Raw genomic sequence first — 15,930 nt, forward strand, 5'->3', positions numbered from 1 at the left:
TTAACAAAAAAGTTTTTCAACATTCCAAATAACTAGAACTTATTAAGTTTTACAAATTTATTCATTTCTCATTTTTACAAGCTTAGCTCTGACACCTTAGCTCATTACACTTGGACATGGACTTTTTCTTTCTTTCTAAGGGAAAAATTTCTGGAATATGAACTCTGTATTGCTCAAATCTTCAGAAATATTGACGTTGTAGGTGTAAGGAGTCTCGTAGCGACACCAAGGCTTGTCAAATACTGGAGAACCGTTGCCAACCACATTTTCTTCTGGTGTTATTTCAACGGTTTTTGTTATTTGTGAATCCCATGATGGTATTATATCTGAAATGGAAAAAAAAAAAAATGCATGAACTGAGTATTGGGGTTTTTATAAGGTACTTTACTTGTCCCATTATTTGAAAGTACAAGCCTCTTCCCAGAAATGGGGCTCTTAGATATCTCATTCTCTTCCCATACCAAAGCATCGTGAATCTCGGTCATGTTTTCTTTCTAAATAATTTATACAAAAAATAATCACCAATATGTTACAGATGATATATTTCCTGGCCTAATAAAATCTTATAAGGAATATGTGATTTCTGAGTTTAAAAAAAATCATATACATAAAAAACAAATTGTTGTAGCTCCACTGTGTGTATCTAAGTATAACACTATGTGTGAATAACTAGTTTGTGCATGGCTATTTCTGTTCCACATTTTCTCTCTCCTTTTCCATTTACTTATAAAAGTACATATTATTTGTAAATATTATGTACTAAATTGTAGAAAGTTTAGATGGGGGAGAATGGGAATGAAAGAGAGAGAATGGGCAAGAAAAAACTAGAAGAGAATAAATTAATGTACAAGTTGGCACAAGAAACCATCACTAAGCATTAATGCTTTACCTTTTTGATTAAGAATATATTCAGTTCAGAAGTAAAAAAGTTTCCTTTTTAGCTCTATTTTGTTCTGGGTAATCAAAAAAATCCACTGAGGTAAGATCTGCCTACTAACATTATATACAGGGTGACTAGTGATAAGTGTTGAGAATTGAAGGTGTTTCTACTCACCATATACAACAAAAAACTTCCTATAAACCCCTGTCCAAATCTCAAAGTAATTTTAGGTTTTTGGTTTTTGGTTTTTTTAAATTTAGGTGTACTTAATTCCTTGTAATCTTCAGAATTACTGTCTGTTACTGAAAGAACATTAAATTTGCTGTAAGAAAACTTATTTACATTGCAGAATTGATTAAAAAATTCAGTAAAAAAATGTTAAAATTTGGAATTTTTTGAAAATGTTGGATTGGTAACTGTTAATAACTACAAACTCCCGGAGCTTTGCAAATTCCCCCAAAGCTTTCCTTTTTGGCCTTTCCTTTCCCAAAGGCCCAAAAATTGAGCATTTTGTTGAAAAACAGTGGGAACGAAGGAAAGAGAGAGAATGGGCAAGAAAAAAACGAATAGATGAAGGTGGGCCATGCTTAATTTTTCCAAGAAATCCATCTGGCTCTTGAATTTCTTGTCAGTTCTTTATTGTTCAATTCAATCAGTTTGCTTTATGTTATCAGCTAATAACGTCCTCAGGTTGGTGATTTAAATTGTGTTTTCTAATGAATATCTTTGCTGATATACATTTAATTTACGGTTACTGCTACAATCAACGAATTTATGTAGATTTCTGAATAATCACCTCCTGAACTTTTCGGCACTTATCACCAGTCACCCTGTATAATCATAATATAAAATAAATTTTTAATTGTTTAAAATTTATTAGTTGACATACAAACAATTGTTAAAAATGCTAATATGTTAATTATTGTACATTTTTTAAAATGATATTTATGTCTGCCTTCAAGGCCCTAACCTACCTTTTCTCAATGCCCAGAAGTCGTGCGGGTTTAGCCTATGGTGCTAATTTGTACAGCTAGGGCTGTTTTATATATATGGTTAGCGATGTATGTATATACAGGGTGAATTGCTACTCGTGCTACAAACTTCTCCAGTAGATTCTTCACCCTAAAATGAACAAAAAAGTTCATATTGTCCATGGTCCGATTCTCAACCATTTCAGAGTAATTTCGCTTTTTATCGATTTTGAAAGATATCACGTCCTGGCGTCGGAAAATCGTGATATCTNATATATATATAATGACGAACCGAAAAGGAACAAGGAATAAATTTAAAAAGGAAACTAAATTAATTTGACCAAACTTGGGCAAAAGACTCACCTTAGTAAGATAAGAATTAATCATTACCAGCCAGCGTAGGTAAGGTAAGGTTCGTGTATCAGCAAGGGAAATAGAAAATAACATAGAATAAGGTAATATAATTAACAAATCAGTACAACTCTCATGATAATCGGTAGCGTAGTGGGACTGAACCGTCCAGTCTCCATGTGGGGACAACTAAGCCTCAATGGGCTCTCTGCTTGGTCAAATGTGGGAGCCGAGTGTTATGGCAATCCCAAGTCAACTAATAAATTTTAAACAATTAAACATTTATTTTGTATTATGTTTTTACAGGGTGACTGGTGATAAGTGTCAAAAATTTCAGGAGGTGTTCTACTCACCATAACCTAAAACGTAAAAATTCAAGGGTCACAAAAAAGTGATGGTTTCCGCACCATATGACCTGTACATTAATTTAATCTCATCTAGTCTCTTTCTCCCCCATTCATTCTCTCTCTCTCTCTCTCTCTCTCTCTCTCTCTCTCTCTCTCTCTCTCTCTCTCTCCCCTCTCACACCCTCTCTCTCTCACTCTCTCCCCCTCTCACTCCCTCTCTCTCCCTCTCACCCCCATTTCTCTCTCTCTCCCTCCCTTCCCACTTTCGGTTGGGTTGAATCCCACTCATGACACTAACATTTTCATTTCAACCAAGTCCTTACATAAAAAGATTAATTATTTTAAAAAAGTAATTTGGTCCACTAAATTTAACAGATGTAATATTTAATAATGAAATAATATTCAAATTTATAAAAGTAAATTTTTAATCGTTAAAATTGATTTATTATTATTATTATTAAAAAACAATGATTAAAAAAGCTATTATGTTAATTATTGCACATTTTTTAAACTAATAGTCTACTTCACGGCGCTAAAGGCCAACCTTTTCTCAATGCCCAGAAGTCGTGAGGGTTTAGCCTATGTTTCTAATTTGTACAACGGGCTATTGTTTAAAACAAACCATATTTTCTATGAATAATTATAAATAATTGAGTAATTCGTAATACTTTCTTTCATTGAGACACTTATTTTATCTAGGCATTGAGTCTTAATATGTCTATTTTTTTTTAAAATGGAAATTGTCGATAAATACAAATATATTTGGTATTCTCCAAATATATATGATGTCAATTTCTAGTCACTATTTTGTCGTCTAACCATAGTGATATTTTTTAAGTGTATCAGTCATAATGACAATACATTTGACAGAGTGAGAGGGAGAGATAGAGAGAAAGTGTGAGAGCGAAAGAAAGAGGAAGAATGGGAGAGAAAGAGACTAGATGAGATTAATGTCCAGATTGTATGGAGTCAAAAGCATCACTCTTTTTGCGACCCTTGAATTTTTACATTTTAGGTTATACTCTATTCTTTAAAAAGATTGCAAGAGTTTTGTTAGAAATGATAAAGGTAAGGATTTATTTGATATTTGTCTGCCTTCACGGCGCCGAAAGCCAACCTTTTCTCAATGCCTGGAAGTCGTCCGGGCTTAGCCTATGCTTCTACTTTGTACAACAAGGGCTATTACTTAAAAACAAACCATTAAGTCGCCTATTAATAATTATAAATAATTGAGCAATTCGTAATACTTCCTTTCATTGAAACATTTATTTTATCTAGTCTTTGAGACTTATATGTCCAATAGTTTTAATGAAATTTGTCAGAGAAATACAAATATATTTGGTGTCAATTTCTAGTCACTATTTTGTCAAGTCTAGCCACAGTGATATTTTTTAAGCATATCAGTTAGAATTATAATAGATTTGACTGAGCGGGTGGGTGGGAAAGAGCGAGAGGGGGAGGAGAGAGGGAGAAAATGGGTGAGAAAGAGTCTAAATGAGTCAGATTGTACAGTGCAAAATGCATCCCTTTAACTTCATATTGTACTTGCTACTATTTATACAACTGTGACAAAAACTTAGCCATATTAACTTAAAATTAATTTTAAAAAATAACAATATGAATTATACTTCATACCTATTAAATAAAAAGCTCAATATTATTAAGCCAAAACCACTAAATTATTCCCTATTTTATTTACATTAATTAAATAAAACCAGTTGAAATTTTGCTGCCAACTTTATTTGTAAAGGTATCGTTTTACTAAATATGCTAGTTTTCCCATTTTCTGTCATTCAGAAAGTTTTGTACTTAAATCTTAATTGATAAAGATTTTGCTACAGCATTTGGGAAGTTGATAGCTGCTTCTTAGAAAAGCAGATGAGATTTTACAAAAGGATTAGACGATACTCTGTACATTATAATAGATATTGCATAATGCTTTCCCAAAGAACAAACAATAAAAGTCAGTCCGAGAAGACAAAGAAGAATTTATCTCAACAAATACCTTATATAAAGATTAATTAATTGAAAAACGTTATTTTTTCAATCATACTACAAACTGTAATGAATTTGACAAAGAAGAATGTCAAGAAAACTCAAAAATAATGAAGTTTCAAATGATAAAAAAACACATGGAATAAATTTAACAAAATTAAAACATGAGGAGAAGATTGATTTACAAAAATTATCTATTTTGTGGAAGTTGATGAAATGAAAACATCAAATGAAAACATTTGAATTATATTACCAACTTTATTTTTAAATGTATCATTATTACGCATTATGATACTTCTTTCTTTTTCAATCACAAATTGTGGACATTATAATGGATGTGTTTCCCCAAGATCAAACTGTGATAAAAGAAAGCTTAGAAGACATAGAAAAATATAAATAATTTACTACCAAATAATTAAAAAATTTCAATATTATCTTAATAAAATTTTTGAATGTCTTCCACTTAGTTTGTGCAAAATTATGTTGTTTAATTGGAAATTTCAAAGCACAAACTTCTCACCATACCCAAAAAAGAAAGTGTTTGTGTCTTAAAATATAGCTGTGAAATTGCAGAAAAAAATCCTCATTGGTACACTGATATTTTTGGTGTTGCTCAACAAAATTATTTTGTATAGAAAATTGGGATTTTCAATACAAAGGTGGAACCACTGATGAATATTCTTACAGGGTTACTGAAAGGAGAAAAAAATAACTTTTCAGAGAAAAAAGTAAACAAAGTCTACAGTTAAAATAAGAAGGAAAATGCCTCAAAAAATAAAAAGGTTTTCTTTCAGTATAGATGAATGCACAAACAAGAAAGACCTGTCTCTGTAATACAAGTGAATCACATATCAGAATGTAATTTCCTGGTCAATGGGATAATTTTAACATGAACTTAAATAGTAACAGAGATGCAGTTAAATAATAACTATTATTATTATACAATGTTATATGTAATGTGAAATTTAAAAAAATTTATAGGCCATTAATCGTAAAAAGCAAGAGGAATTGTACTGAGATCCTACAAGAAACTGTTCCATTAGAATCAACTCTAACTGGAATGATATATTATTCTGATCGATATAAACTGTGCGAATTTCTAATATCACAATAATATTGATATATATATATTTTGTTAAAGAAACAATGTTTGATGTAATTCAAATCAAATACAGCAAAAATTATATTTATAATGAATAAAATATTTAAGTTTAATAATTTTTGTAGTAGAATGAAAACGATATACTATTATTGACTCTGAGCCTATTTGTTATGTGTAAAAGCTTTCCAGGAAAGTGGAATGGATCAGAAATAAAAGAAACGAATCTCTTTTATATAAATTTACCAGTGCCTGATTTTGCCTGGATGTTTGGGAAGAAGAGTAATAGAAAAATTAGGAATCTGAAAATTTAGAAACCAATTATGTAACCAATGATTATTCAGAAATTGTGAGGTGCGGTCTGGTGTAATGTAGGTTTCAGAAAAACATTTTCTCTATCGTGCCAACGTTTTGATCTTTATTGAGATCAACTTCAGGGCTCAAATTGTTTGTTTTTGTGTAATTGAAACACGACACACAAGAATGGCACAATACAGAAAACAAACACTTTGAGCCCTGAAGATGATCTCAATAAAGATTGAAACGTTGGCACGATAAAGAAAATGTTTTTCTGAAACCTACATCACACCAGACCGCATCTCATGATTTCTGAATAACCATCAACTAACGGTCACTAATCACCACACGCATGTAACCAATGTGTAAAGTGCATTAAGAATGTGAGGTTATGTATAAAACAAACAATCATTCATTAACTGTTATAACATATTTGTAATATTTAGTGACTGTTAATTACTGATTATTTGAAGATCACAAGATGCTACATATCCCTACCCCCTTCCCCATTCCTTCGAACTCAAACATATATACACAAAAAACATTAAAATCTCACTAACACTCTCAACACAACATACAGCATTACAGCACAAATACCTAAACTACCTAAAAATAATTAAACCTAACACTTTCTATATTGTGTACATCATTTTATAAATTCATATTCAGATGTTATACGTATTTGTATAATTTAAACAATGTTTATAATTTCCAGGCCCTGAAGGTGATCTCAATAAAGATCGAAACGTTAAGACTATAAAGAAAATGTTTTTCTAACATACATCACACCAGACTAAAAATAATCTGTAATAACATATTTTACATGATTTGTATGAGGACTGCAGGATGATAAACTCAAAATAAGAAACAGTATACATCCTCATGTTCTCGTTTATTTTTTTTTTTTCATGAAATATAATTATTTCATTTAATTCATTAGATATAGATGTAAAGTATAAGATTAGGATAAGGGGAGGATTAGGATATAAATAATAAACAGTTGGAACTAAAGGCTTTATTGATATTCAACCTTGGATAATGGAGTTCCACCACAAAAGTTCAATAAATTTTACAGATTGATTGTTTTCAATCGATTTTTTTCTGCCTATTTACTTTGTTTAAGCCTGTCATGTGTGTATGTGTGTGTGTGTGTGTGTGTGTGTGTGTGTGTGTGTGTGAGAGAGAGAGAGAGAGAGATCGAATTGAGGACCGCTGGATTCGAACCCGAGACCTTTACCTTACAGTGTTGAGCGCCGTGTCAACGCCTAAACCGCTGCGGCCACCGACGGCCCCCTAAATTCCATTATTACTCCATTTTCAAGTTACTAAATGGTTTAATTTTGTACAATAAGCTCAGATTTTGAAAGTTTCTTGTTTTCAATTTTAAAATTATAATCTAAATTTAATATAAGAGAGTTTTACCTTGTCCTGAATTTCTGAAAACCAAGGTATCGTCCCACCTCTCATTGTAGCGTTGTGTGTACGGTAAAATTTGTTAATCGAACTGGGCTCTAATTTAAACTAAAATTTGCCGGCGGTCGGTAAACTCAAAGCCGTTAATATCGGCCGACCGGTGGAAAACTTTAACCGGCTTTATTGGAAATTTTCACCGTTTTTTATATATTTTTTAATCCAAGGCGAAACCCACTCTGCGTAGAAATAAAATTTTAAATATTTTGTGTGTGTATTTTAGAAATATCCGTCTCGGAATGTATTTCCGCCTTTGTCCGGAGGCGACATCTGTTTATCGGGCCAGCCAATAAGAATTAAACACGAAAAGTTGACGGGCCAACTCCGTCCGTGTCGTCGTTTGTTTATCCATTACTGATCTTTGCCGGACGGGTCGGACTACTCTGCTGCCGTAAAGCCGAGAGCCGGCTTCTCGAAGCACAACTTACAACGTTACACCATTAACATTTTTAATAATCCACTTTGCTAAGTTCATCCGTTGGGACTTAAAAGGAAAATGAGACTTATTTCTTTTTTACGTAAGTTCATATCATCACATTTTTTGTTTTCAAATATACAAATTATCAATTGTATTCTTGTATTGATACTAATCATAATACTAATCAATAGAAATGATAAATAATGGAGTCAGTGTGTTGTTCAATCTTTTTAAAAAGTTAATAACTTTTACGTTAGCTGTTTTCAACTGGAGGAGTAATACAACCTGATGATGAGCTATAAGCTTGAAATCAGTACGTTGAAAACATCTAACTGTGAGTAGGAACTATCTTTTTAAAAAGGTTAAAAAGAACCAATCATACTAATAATAACAATATGTATTTTTAAGTTTTGAATTGTATTTCACACTCTTCTAGAAACTAAATTATAAGCTTCTTTTCTTCATTTAAGTTGCACTGTCTGATTGTAAAATAAAATACACTGCTCCCCCCAAAAAAGTGAGTAATGTTCATTAAAATATTCACTATTTTGCTGGGCTGCGATTTTTTACCCCAGGACATATTTTTTTATTATACTAATATCATTTATATAAATCTGGAATAGTGGGTGAGTACAAAAAGTTTCCGTGTTAAAGTCCAGTTAACTTGACTTATAAATTATTCAGAAATCGTGAGATGCGGTCTGGTGTGTCTCACGATTTCTGAATAATTATCGATTAATGGTCACTAACCATCACCCATTTAACTTATAAACTTTTTTTCGGAGAAAAAAATAAAAATATCTCACTAACACACAATCGTGACACATCTATACAGGAAACATACTTTGAGTGAGTACAAATACTTTGATTAAACTTGAAATTTCTATATTGTGTACATTATTGTAAAAAATTCATTTTCGCATCTTTCATGTATGATTATAATCTAAATAATGTTTGTAAATCCCAGGCCCTGAAGATGATCACAATAAAGATTGAAACGTTGACACGATAAAGAAAATGTTTTTCTAAACCTACATCACACCAGACGGCATCTCACGATCTCTAAATGGTCAAAAGTAATATTATTATAAAACACTTGGAATGGTTAAAAAATCATAAATCATCCTCCCATGCGAATTACAACCTCTGTAGAATACTTCTTACGGATAACATCACAAAACAACTGGGATTTCCTCCCATGCTTTAATTATTGCAATTTTTAATTTTGGCAAGGTTGTAAGAGGGTTTCTTTGCTGTTGAACTCTTCTTTCGAGTTCATCCCATGTTCTATGGGGCTGAGATCAATCGGGGCTGCAAGCTGGCCATGTTAACGTGTGAATGCCGACATCCCAAAGATATTGCACAACACAATTGGCAGTATTTGTCGTGTATCAAAATGAAATTATCACCAATAAAGGGGGCAAAAGGTACCACATAGCCTTAAATGATGTCAGTTATGAACGAATGTGCATTAAGTGTTGGCCTGCTGAAAATATTTCTATTCATTTTGGCTTCAAGAGGTATCGCACCTCAAACCATCACAGTGCATAGCGTTCTTCGATATACTTGTTATTGACTGTTTGGAGATAGCAGAGCAAAACGGGACTCACTGGAGAGCAATACATTTCTCCAATCGTCCTCTATCCAATTCTGATATTCACTAGCAAACTCTAGGTAGGTTCTATGATGACATGAAGTGAGTAGTGGGGTGTCTGTTTGGCTGCCTGATGTAAATTTAACTCAGCAAGTCTTCTTCGAACAGTTTCAGCACTACCATTGACATTATGAGCAATTCGAAGCTGGACGTCTCAGAAGCTGTAGATTTATGGTTTCGAAGAGTATGCTTCAGCAAAAATCAATCATGTCAGGTTTCTGTCCTCGGTCAAGGCCTCCTGTGACAGGAAGCAGCCTCCCGTTACTGATTGATAGCTCTTTATATAGTTGCTTTAGGCAGTCCAATAACATGCAGCACAACGTTACAACTTGCTCTTGAGAAATTACCATTTTAAAGCAAAAAGTAAAAAATAAAGTTTAAAACTAATGACTTTTCACTCAAGAAATCAAAACTAAACTGGGATATGTTTATTTGGAAATAATGAACATAATCTTGCCTTTGTGCAAAAGAGATAATAAATGATTTAACATAAGCCTTTTTGTAAGCAAAACAATTAAAGAAGGATATAAATATAATGAAAAATAACACTTTATAAATGCATTAAATTGAAAATGTTTGCAAAAAGGAACAAAACCATAAATTTAAAAAACACCTGTATATCACTTTTTTGTGGAACAGTATACATATTACAAAGTTGAAGGATTTCACACCAAAAATTTCAAATTTTGCAAAGAACTACTGTCGTTTTTTTAAACATTCTTGTCAAAAGTATATAAAACTGACTGGAAAATTATTCCCCTGGGTGTTCTCACACAGATTTAGTCACGAGCTGCCTGACAACCTGGAGATTGGGTGACTGGATGACTCAAATAGCCTCCTTTGCTAAGTCACTTGCGGTTTGGATAGAAAATCGATCAGTTTTGTATTAGCTGTGAACAGAGCACTGTAACTCATGCACTTCATTGTGTACTCAACCCCCTATGTAACATCTAGTGATTCTAGAAGTGATGATGGTATCATAATCCATTATTATTGGGTTGTCCGGAAAATAATGCAGGATTTTGGTATTAAACAAAAAAAAAAGAAACTAGTTACTTTAAAGCAATGTTCTTTAATCAAAATAATTTCCCATACTNAATCCTGTAAACGTAAACAGAATATTTTATATAGATTTTTTTTAATGAAAACTTAAAATCCTGCATTATTTTCCGGACAACCCGATATTATTATTGCTGTTTGTACGGAATGACACAAGTGAGAAAGTTGAGAAGTTTGTCACACAAATCCTTCTTCAAATACCCTTAATAATAAGTAATAGCAATTATCTAACTGTGGAACTCCATCGATAGTATAATGAATAAATGTTGATAATGAGTACGTTACCTATTTTTGTAATAATGACTCATCTCTTTTTACTTTTTACTCGTACTCTCCAATTTTTACCCTCCCTATTACCATTATTATTACCCTCTCTTTGGTCTCTCTTTTCTTTTTCCTTTCCTTCTGTTTTTCTACCCCTTTGTATGATGTCATCTTTTTTCTCTCCCTCTTTTCCTATTTTTCTTTCTCTCCTGTGAGTGTGCGATTGCCCGATAGCTCTATAATAATTGACTTTCATTACAGGAGTGGGAGTGTAGTTGGCCCGAATTAACAAAATTTTCAAATTGAACACTTGTTCATTCATTGAGCGAATGAAAGCAACTGTAAGGCTTATAGACCAATATCGGGTCTCCTAGTACATTGTAGTATCTCCATCTGAGGGGCATCACTTAATGATGTGTCTCTTAGTCTCCAGCGAATCTCAAAAACTTGAGTATCCCGTGTGAGTAGGGCCTTAGACTTGCCCTCCATTTTGCTTCAATCATGATGAAGCACTTTTGCCAAGAATTCAATAAAGTTGTTATCAAAAGAACTCAGTTTCATCAAAGATAAGATTTGACAAAAGAAATCGTCAATATTAAAATAAAAATTTCTTGTCAGTTTTGACAGAAGACTCATTTCCCTTGTAGATTTTGTGTTCTTTTATCAATAAATTAAAATTTTCTGTATCCAGGAAAGAAAATATAGTTTTAATGTTGGGTAGAAGTATTTTTTACAAGCAGTCTTGAAATAAATGATATTAGCTTAGTGTAGAAGGTTCATGGAAATAAAGTGTGATGTTGATATAATGACACAGAATAATTCTTGCAATGAAGAATATTATTGTTATTAGAAGCCATTCAAAAAATACATTAATAAAACTACAGAATGGATCGTTATAAATGAAGTCAAATATTAATATAGAATAGAAACTTTTTAAAAATAACTTTTACCTGCAATTTTGTACATGCAGGACTCTGTTTTAATGTAACTTTCTAATGTGATGCAGAGTGCAAGAATGGCTTCGTAGTATAATGTCTCAATTCTGAAATTCTTTTTTTCTTCAGTTCACTTCGGTCTATACTTGGTAAAAAAATTGTCCATATGATCTTAGGGAATCAATTGTAATTTCAAAAAATACTTTCTTAGTGGCTATCCGTGTCATTGTTTGCACTGTCGAAATTTCAGCCCTTTAGATCTGACGGTTTGGTCTGTACATTGTCTGTCAGTCACGGGACTGTTTTATACATACAGATTTTATTCTGTGCTAGGATATGAATGATAACTGATTTATATATCCCGACTACATGCATGTAGTTGAGCGTATCACTTGTCTCAGTTTGCCGGCAATTCTAGATTGTTAGTTGGTTTTTTAAAATTTACAATAAATTATCGGCAGGCTTTGAGAATCATTTACCTCAGTTTTGGCAGTCCGGGATGAGACCTCGATCTTATCCATCCCGCTGCTGAAGTTAAGCTCAAGCAGCTGTTAACAGCTAGGTCATTAAAGCCCCCGACGCATTCACTTTCTAGATCCAAACCCTCTCAACTCTCACTCATCCTTAAATGCATTCTTTCCTATTTACATTCCGGGTCGTGGAGTTTTTGATATGCCTCCAAATATGTATTCCTCTTGATACATAAAAGCTTCTCTGCCGATTTGGCCCACCAATGCTGCCACTTTCTTGTTATCATGCGTTTTAATGCATGGTAGGAGATAATTGATCTAAAAATTAATTTAACACAGTAGCTTGAAATGAATTTTTATTGTATTTTTTAATTTTTTTGGCCTTAACTTTCAGTGTTAGCCAGAGTACAAGTTCAGAGAATGCAATAGTTTTTATTACACAGGGTGTCAGGCTACTCACGATACAAACTTTGCCAGTGAATTTCACACTTCCAGAGTGTCAAAACAAGTTCATATGAACAAAGGTCCGATTCTCAACACAGATATTCAACTATTTTTTTCCTTCTATCTACGGTTTTTGTAATAAATCTATAAAGCTCTTGCTATTATTAAATTAAAAAATTATTAAATTCTATAATTACTACTACGAAGATATTCTTTACTTGTACAGTACATACATTTGTTTTTCTCATAACGCTTTAATTTTTTATTATATTTTGTGTTGAATAGATGCCCTATTTTATCATTCTGTTATAATATCATAAACGAGCATACTAGTTCTGTTCTAGTGTTCTTGTCACACTTCAAACCATATTGCTTTTCTGAATGCGTGTCATTTTACTGATTTTTTCTTTTCTTTTTCAGTTGTATTTGGTACCTGTTTCTCAAATAGTTTGTGCTTTTACTCGTCCGATTCAGCTGTTGTTAAGTTAACAGAAAGCAACTTTGATAGACTTGTCGTCGAACCAAAGGAGCTTTGGGTCGTCCAGTTTTATGCAACATGGTGCGGACACTCGAAATCCTTTGTAGCAGAATACCAGAAGACAGCGCAAATGTTACAGGTATTTCAAAAATTGTTTTAAATCACTTCTTTGTTTTGAGGATTATTCTTTTTCCTTTAGGGAATTGTAAAAGTAGGAGCTGTGAATGTTGATAATGAAAAGAGCCTTTCAGCACGGTTTGGGATCAAAGGCTTCCCTACTGTTAAAATTTTCGTCCCTGGAACTGATAGTCCAGTTACTTACAATCAGGCGAGGACAGCCGATGATTTAGTCAGTGAAGTTTTTAAACTAGCTAAGAAAGTTGTCGATGATCGATTCGGTGGAAAGCGCAAGGTAGGAAAATTGTCATTTCCATAATTTAATTTTTTTATTCAAATACGAAAATTAATGTGTTTTTTAGGAGAGTACTTCTAATGAAGTGGTTGAGCTGACAGATTCCAACTTTGACCGGCTAGTTCTCCAGTCTGATGATATCTGGCTGGTCGAGTTTTTTGCCCCTTGGTGTGGTCATTGTAAAAATCTTGCGCCTCATTGGGCAAAAGCTGCAAACGAGTTGAGGGGAAAAGTCAAACTTGGAGCTCTTGACTGTACTACTCACACAGTAAAGGCAAACGAGTACGGTGTTCAAGGATATCCTACCATAAAATTCTTCCCTGGAGGCAAAAAAGACAAACATTCAGCAGAGGACTACCAAGGAGGTAGGACATCGAGTGACATTGTTGCTTTTGCTATGGACAAACTCATGGAAAGCTTGCCTGCACCAGAAGTACAACAAGTGAGTTAAGAATCATTAAATTATGCTTTTATCAAGGTTGAAGTATTTTTGCAGTGGAACTCCATCAGCAAAGTTTGCTGGAACTAAAGGTGTTTTCCTCTATTTTATGTTTTTAAACATTCTTGTCTTTCTCGCAGAACTCCTTTAGAACAATAATGGTGGCCAAGTTCAATTAAATTTTTAAAATTGTGCTTTGTTGATAGAAGGTAGCTTTGTAAAAACACAGGTCTTTTTTTATAATTTATTAACAAAAATAAAAATACATACATTCAGTGTTCAACATTTTTATAACTTATTTTTTTAAAGGTTATTTCTGATATTTCTTTAACATAAAATTAACTATTTGTTTTAGATAACTTCAGAAAATACATTAAAAGAAGCATGCGATAAACCGCTTTGTGTAATTGCTGTTCTTCCACACATACTCGATTGTCAAGCCAAGTGCAGGTCTTCATATGTTGAAACCCTTCAGAATTTGGGAGATAAATTCAGAAAGAAATTATGGGGGTAAGAGAATTAGAGAAAAATTTTAATAAATTTTGTCTTAATTTATTTCAATGATGTAACAGATGGGTCTGGTCTGAGGCTGGTGCACAACCTGAACTTGAAAATGCGTTGGAAATCGGCGGTTTTGGCTATCCAGCCATGGCTGTCTTGAATGCTAAAAAAATGAAATATTCTATATTGAGGGGGTCGTTTTCTAAAGACGGGATTAATGAATTTTTAAGGTACCAATTTGACAATACATCTCATGAATTATAAATTTACATAAGCGACTTTTTAGGGATTTATCTTACGGGCGAGGTACTACAGCCCCGTTGAAAGGCGCTTCGCTTCCTAAAGTTGTTGAGACTGAACCTTGGGATGGGAAAGACGGTGAACCTCCGCAAGATGACGATGTTGACCTTTCTGATGTGGAACTCGATGATTTGCCCAAGGATGAACTGTGATCAGCCAGTCAAAGTTTGGATAGTTCCATAAACCTGCTAACACCATTATCATCCCACAGTGTACTTTACCTGTTCATATACATGTTTCAATTTCATATTAATTTTGTAAGGAGAAAACAGATATGTTTTCAAAACTATTGTTTTGTATATTTTCTCTTTTTTTAGCGTCGATGTTGTCAAAAAAAAAAAAAATGGTTCTCTATTAACATCTTTGTTAAATTTAATATCTAACACTAATATTCCAACAAATACAGTTTTTGTCACAATTGAACTCACTAAGACTGACTTTGTGGAAATCTTCACTCCTTTGGACGAGTGATGTGTACATTCCTTGATCTTATATTTTCAAAATGTCTCATTTCATTCTCGTCTTTTTTATTTTATGAGTGAGGGCATTTTTGTATCTATGAAGTTATATTTAATGTGTAAAATGAAGTACAATAAAGAAACCATGCCGTTATTTTCAAAAATGGCTAATTTACTTCTTTCTCGTTCATTATGTTCAAATTCGTTTTATTTATTTATATACTTCCATTATATTATTTTATTTATTTTTCTGCAAATAGTGGTTCACAACAGAGCAAAGGATTTAACCCCCAGGAAATGGGATTACTTTTTTTTTCTTTAAAGCTCATTTTTTATTCAGTCTTGATCCCTAGGAATTAGGAATCCAATTTTTTTAAGAACCCACACTTGTTTGTACTATGGGTTCGGACTTAACCCTCCAGAAATTAGGATTCCTGATTTTAAAGAAAAGCCCATTTGTAAGTACTATGGGATTGTACTTAACCCACTCAGAATTAGGATACTTTTTTTATGCCCTTTTTTAAATACTTTGGGTTTATACTTAACCCACAGCAATTAGAATTACAGTGTTTGTTTAGAAGCCCATTTGTAAGTACTATGGGGGGGGCATCAGTTTAGGCATTGACACGGTGCTCATCACTGTAAGGTAAAATTCCAGAATCCAGCAGCCCTTCATTAAGGAATTAGG

The 15,930-nt window shown here is 32.9% G+C and overlaps 2 protein-coding genes across 2 annotated transcripts; one reads left to right on the forward strand and one right to left on the reverse strand.

The window, feature by feature from the left end:
* Window positions 1–42: 42 nt before the first annotated feature.
* LOC106668439 lies at window positions 43–7,690 on the reverse strand. Its single transcript, XM_014397188.1, has 3 exons — window positions 7,363–7,690; window positions 389–494; window positions 43–326 (listed from the first exon to the last, which is right to left on the reverse strand). The coding sequence occupies exons 1-3, from the start codon at window positions 7,405–7,407 to the stop codon at window positions 136–138; spliced, it is 342 nt and encodes a 113-aa protein (XP_014252674.1). The 5' UTR covers window positions 7,408–7,690; the 3' UTR covers window positions 43–135.
* On the forward strand, window positions 7,587–15,416 carry LOC106668438 (protein disulfide-isomerase A6 homolog). The gene is made up of 7 exons (XM_014397187.2): window positions 7,587–7,928; window positions 13,075–13,271; window positions 13,332–13,544; window positions 13,612–13,986; window positions 14,339–14,493; window positions 14,556–14,714; window positions 14,771–15,416. Exons 1-7 carry the CDS (start codon window positions 7,907–7,909, stop codon window positions 14,934–14,936), a joined length of 1,287 nt encoding a protein of 428 aa, XP_014252673.1. The 5' UTR covers window positions 7,587–7,906; the 3' UTR covers window positions 14,937–15,416.
* Window positions 15,417–15,930: the final 514 nt, after the last annotated feature.

The sequence above is a fragment of the Cimex lectularius genome, unplaced genomic scaffold (genome assembly GCF_000648675.2).
Source record: "Cimex lectularius strain Harlan isolate CLEC.00 unplaced genomic scaffold, Clec_2.1 scaffold36, whole genome shotgun sequence".
Taxonomy (NCBI): domain Eukaryota; kingdom Metazoa; phylum Arthropoda; class Insecta; order Hemiptera; family Cimicidae; genus Cimex; species Cimex lectularius.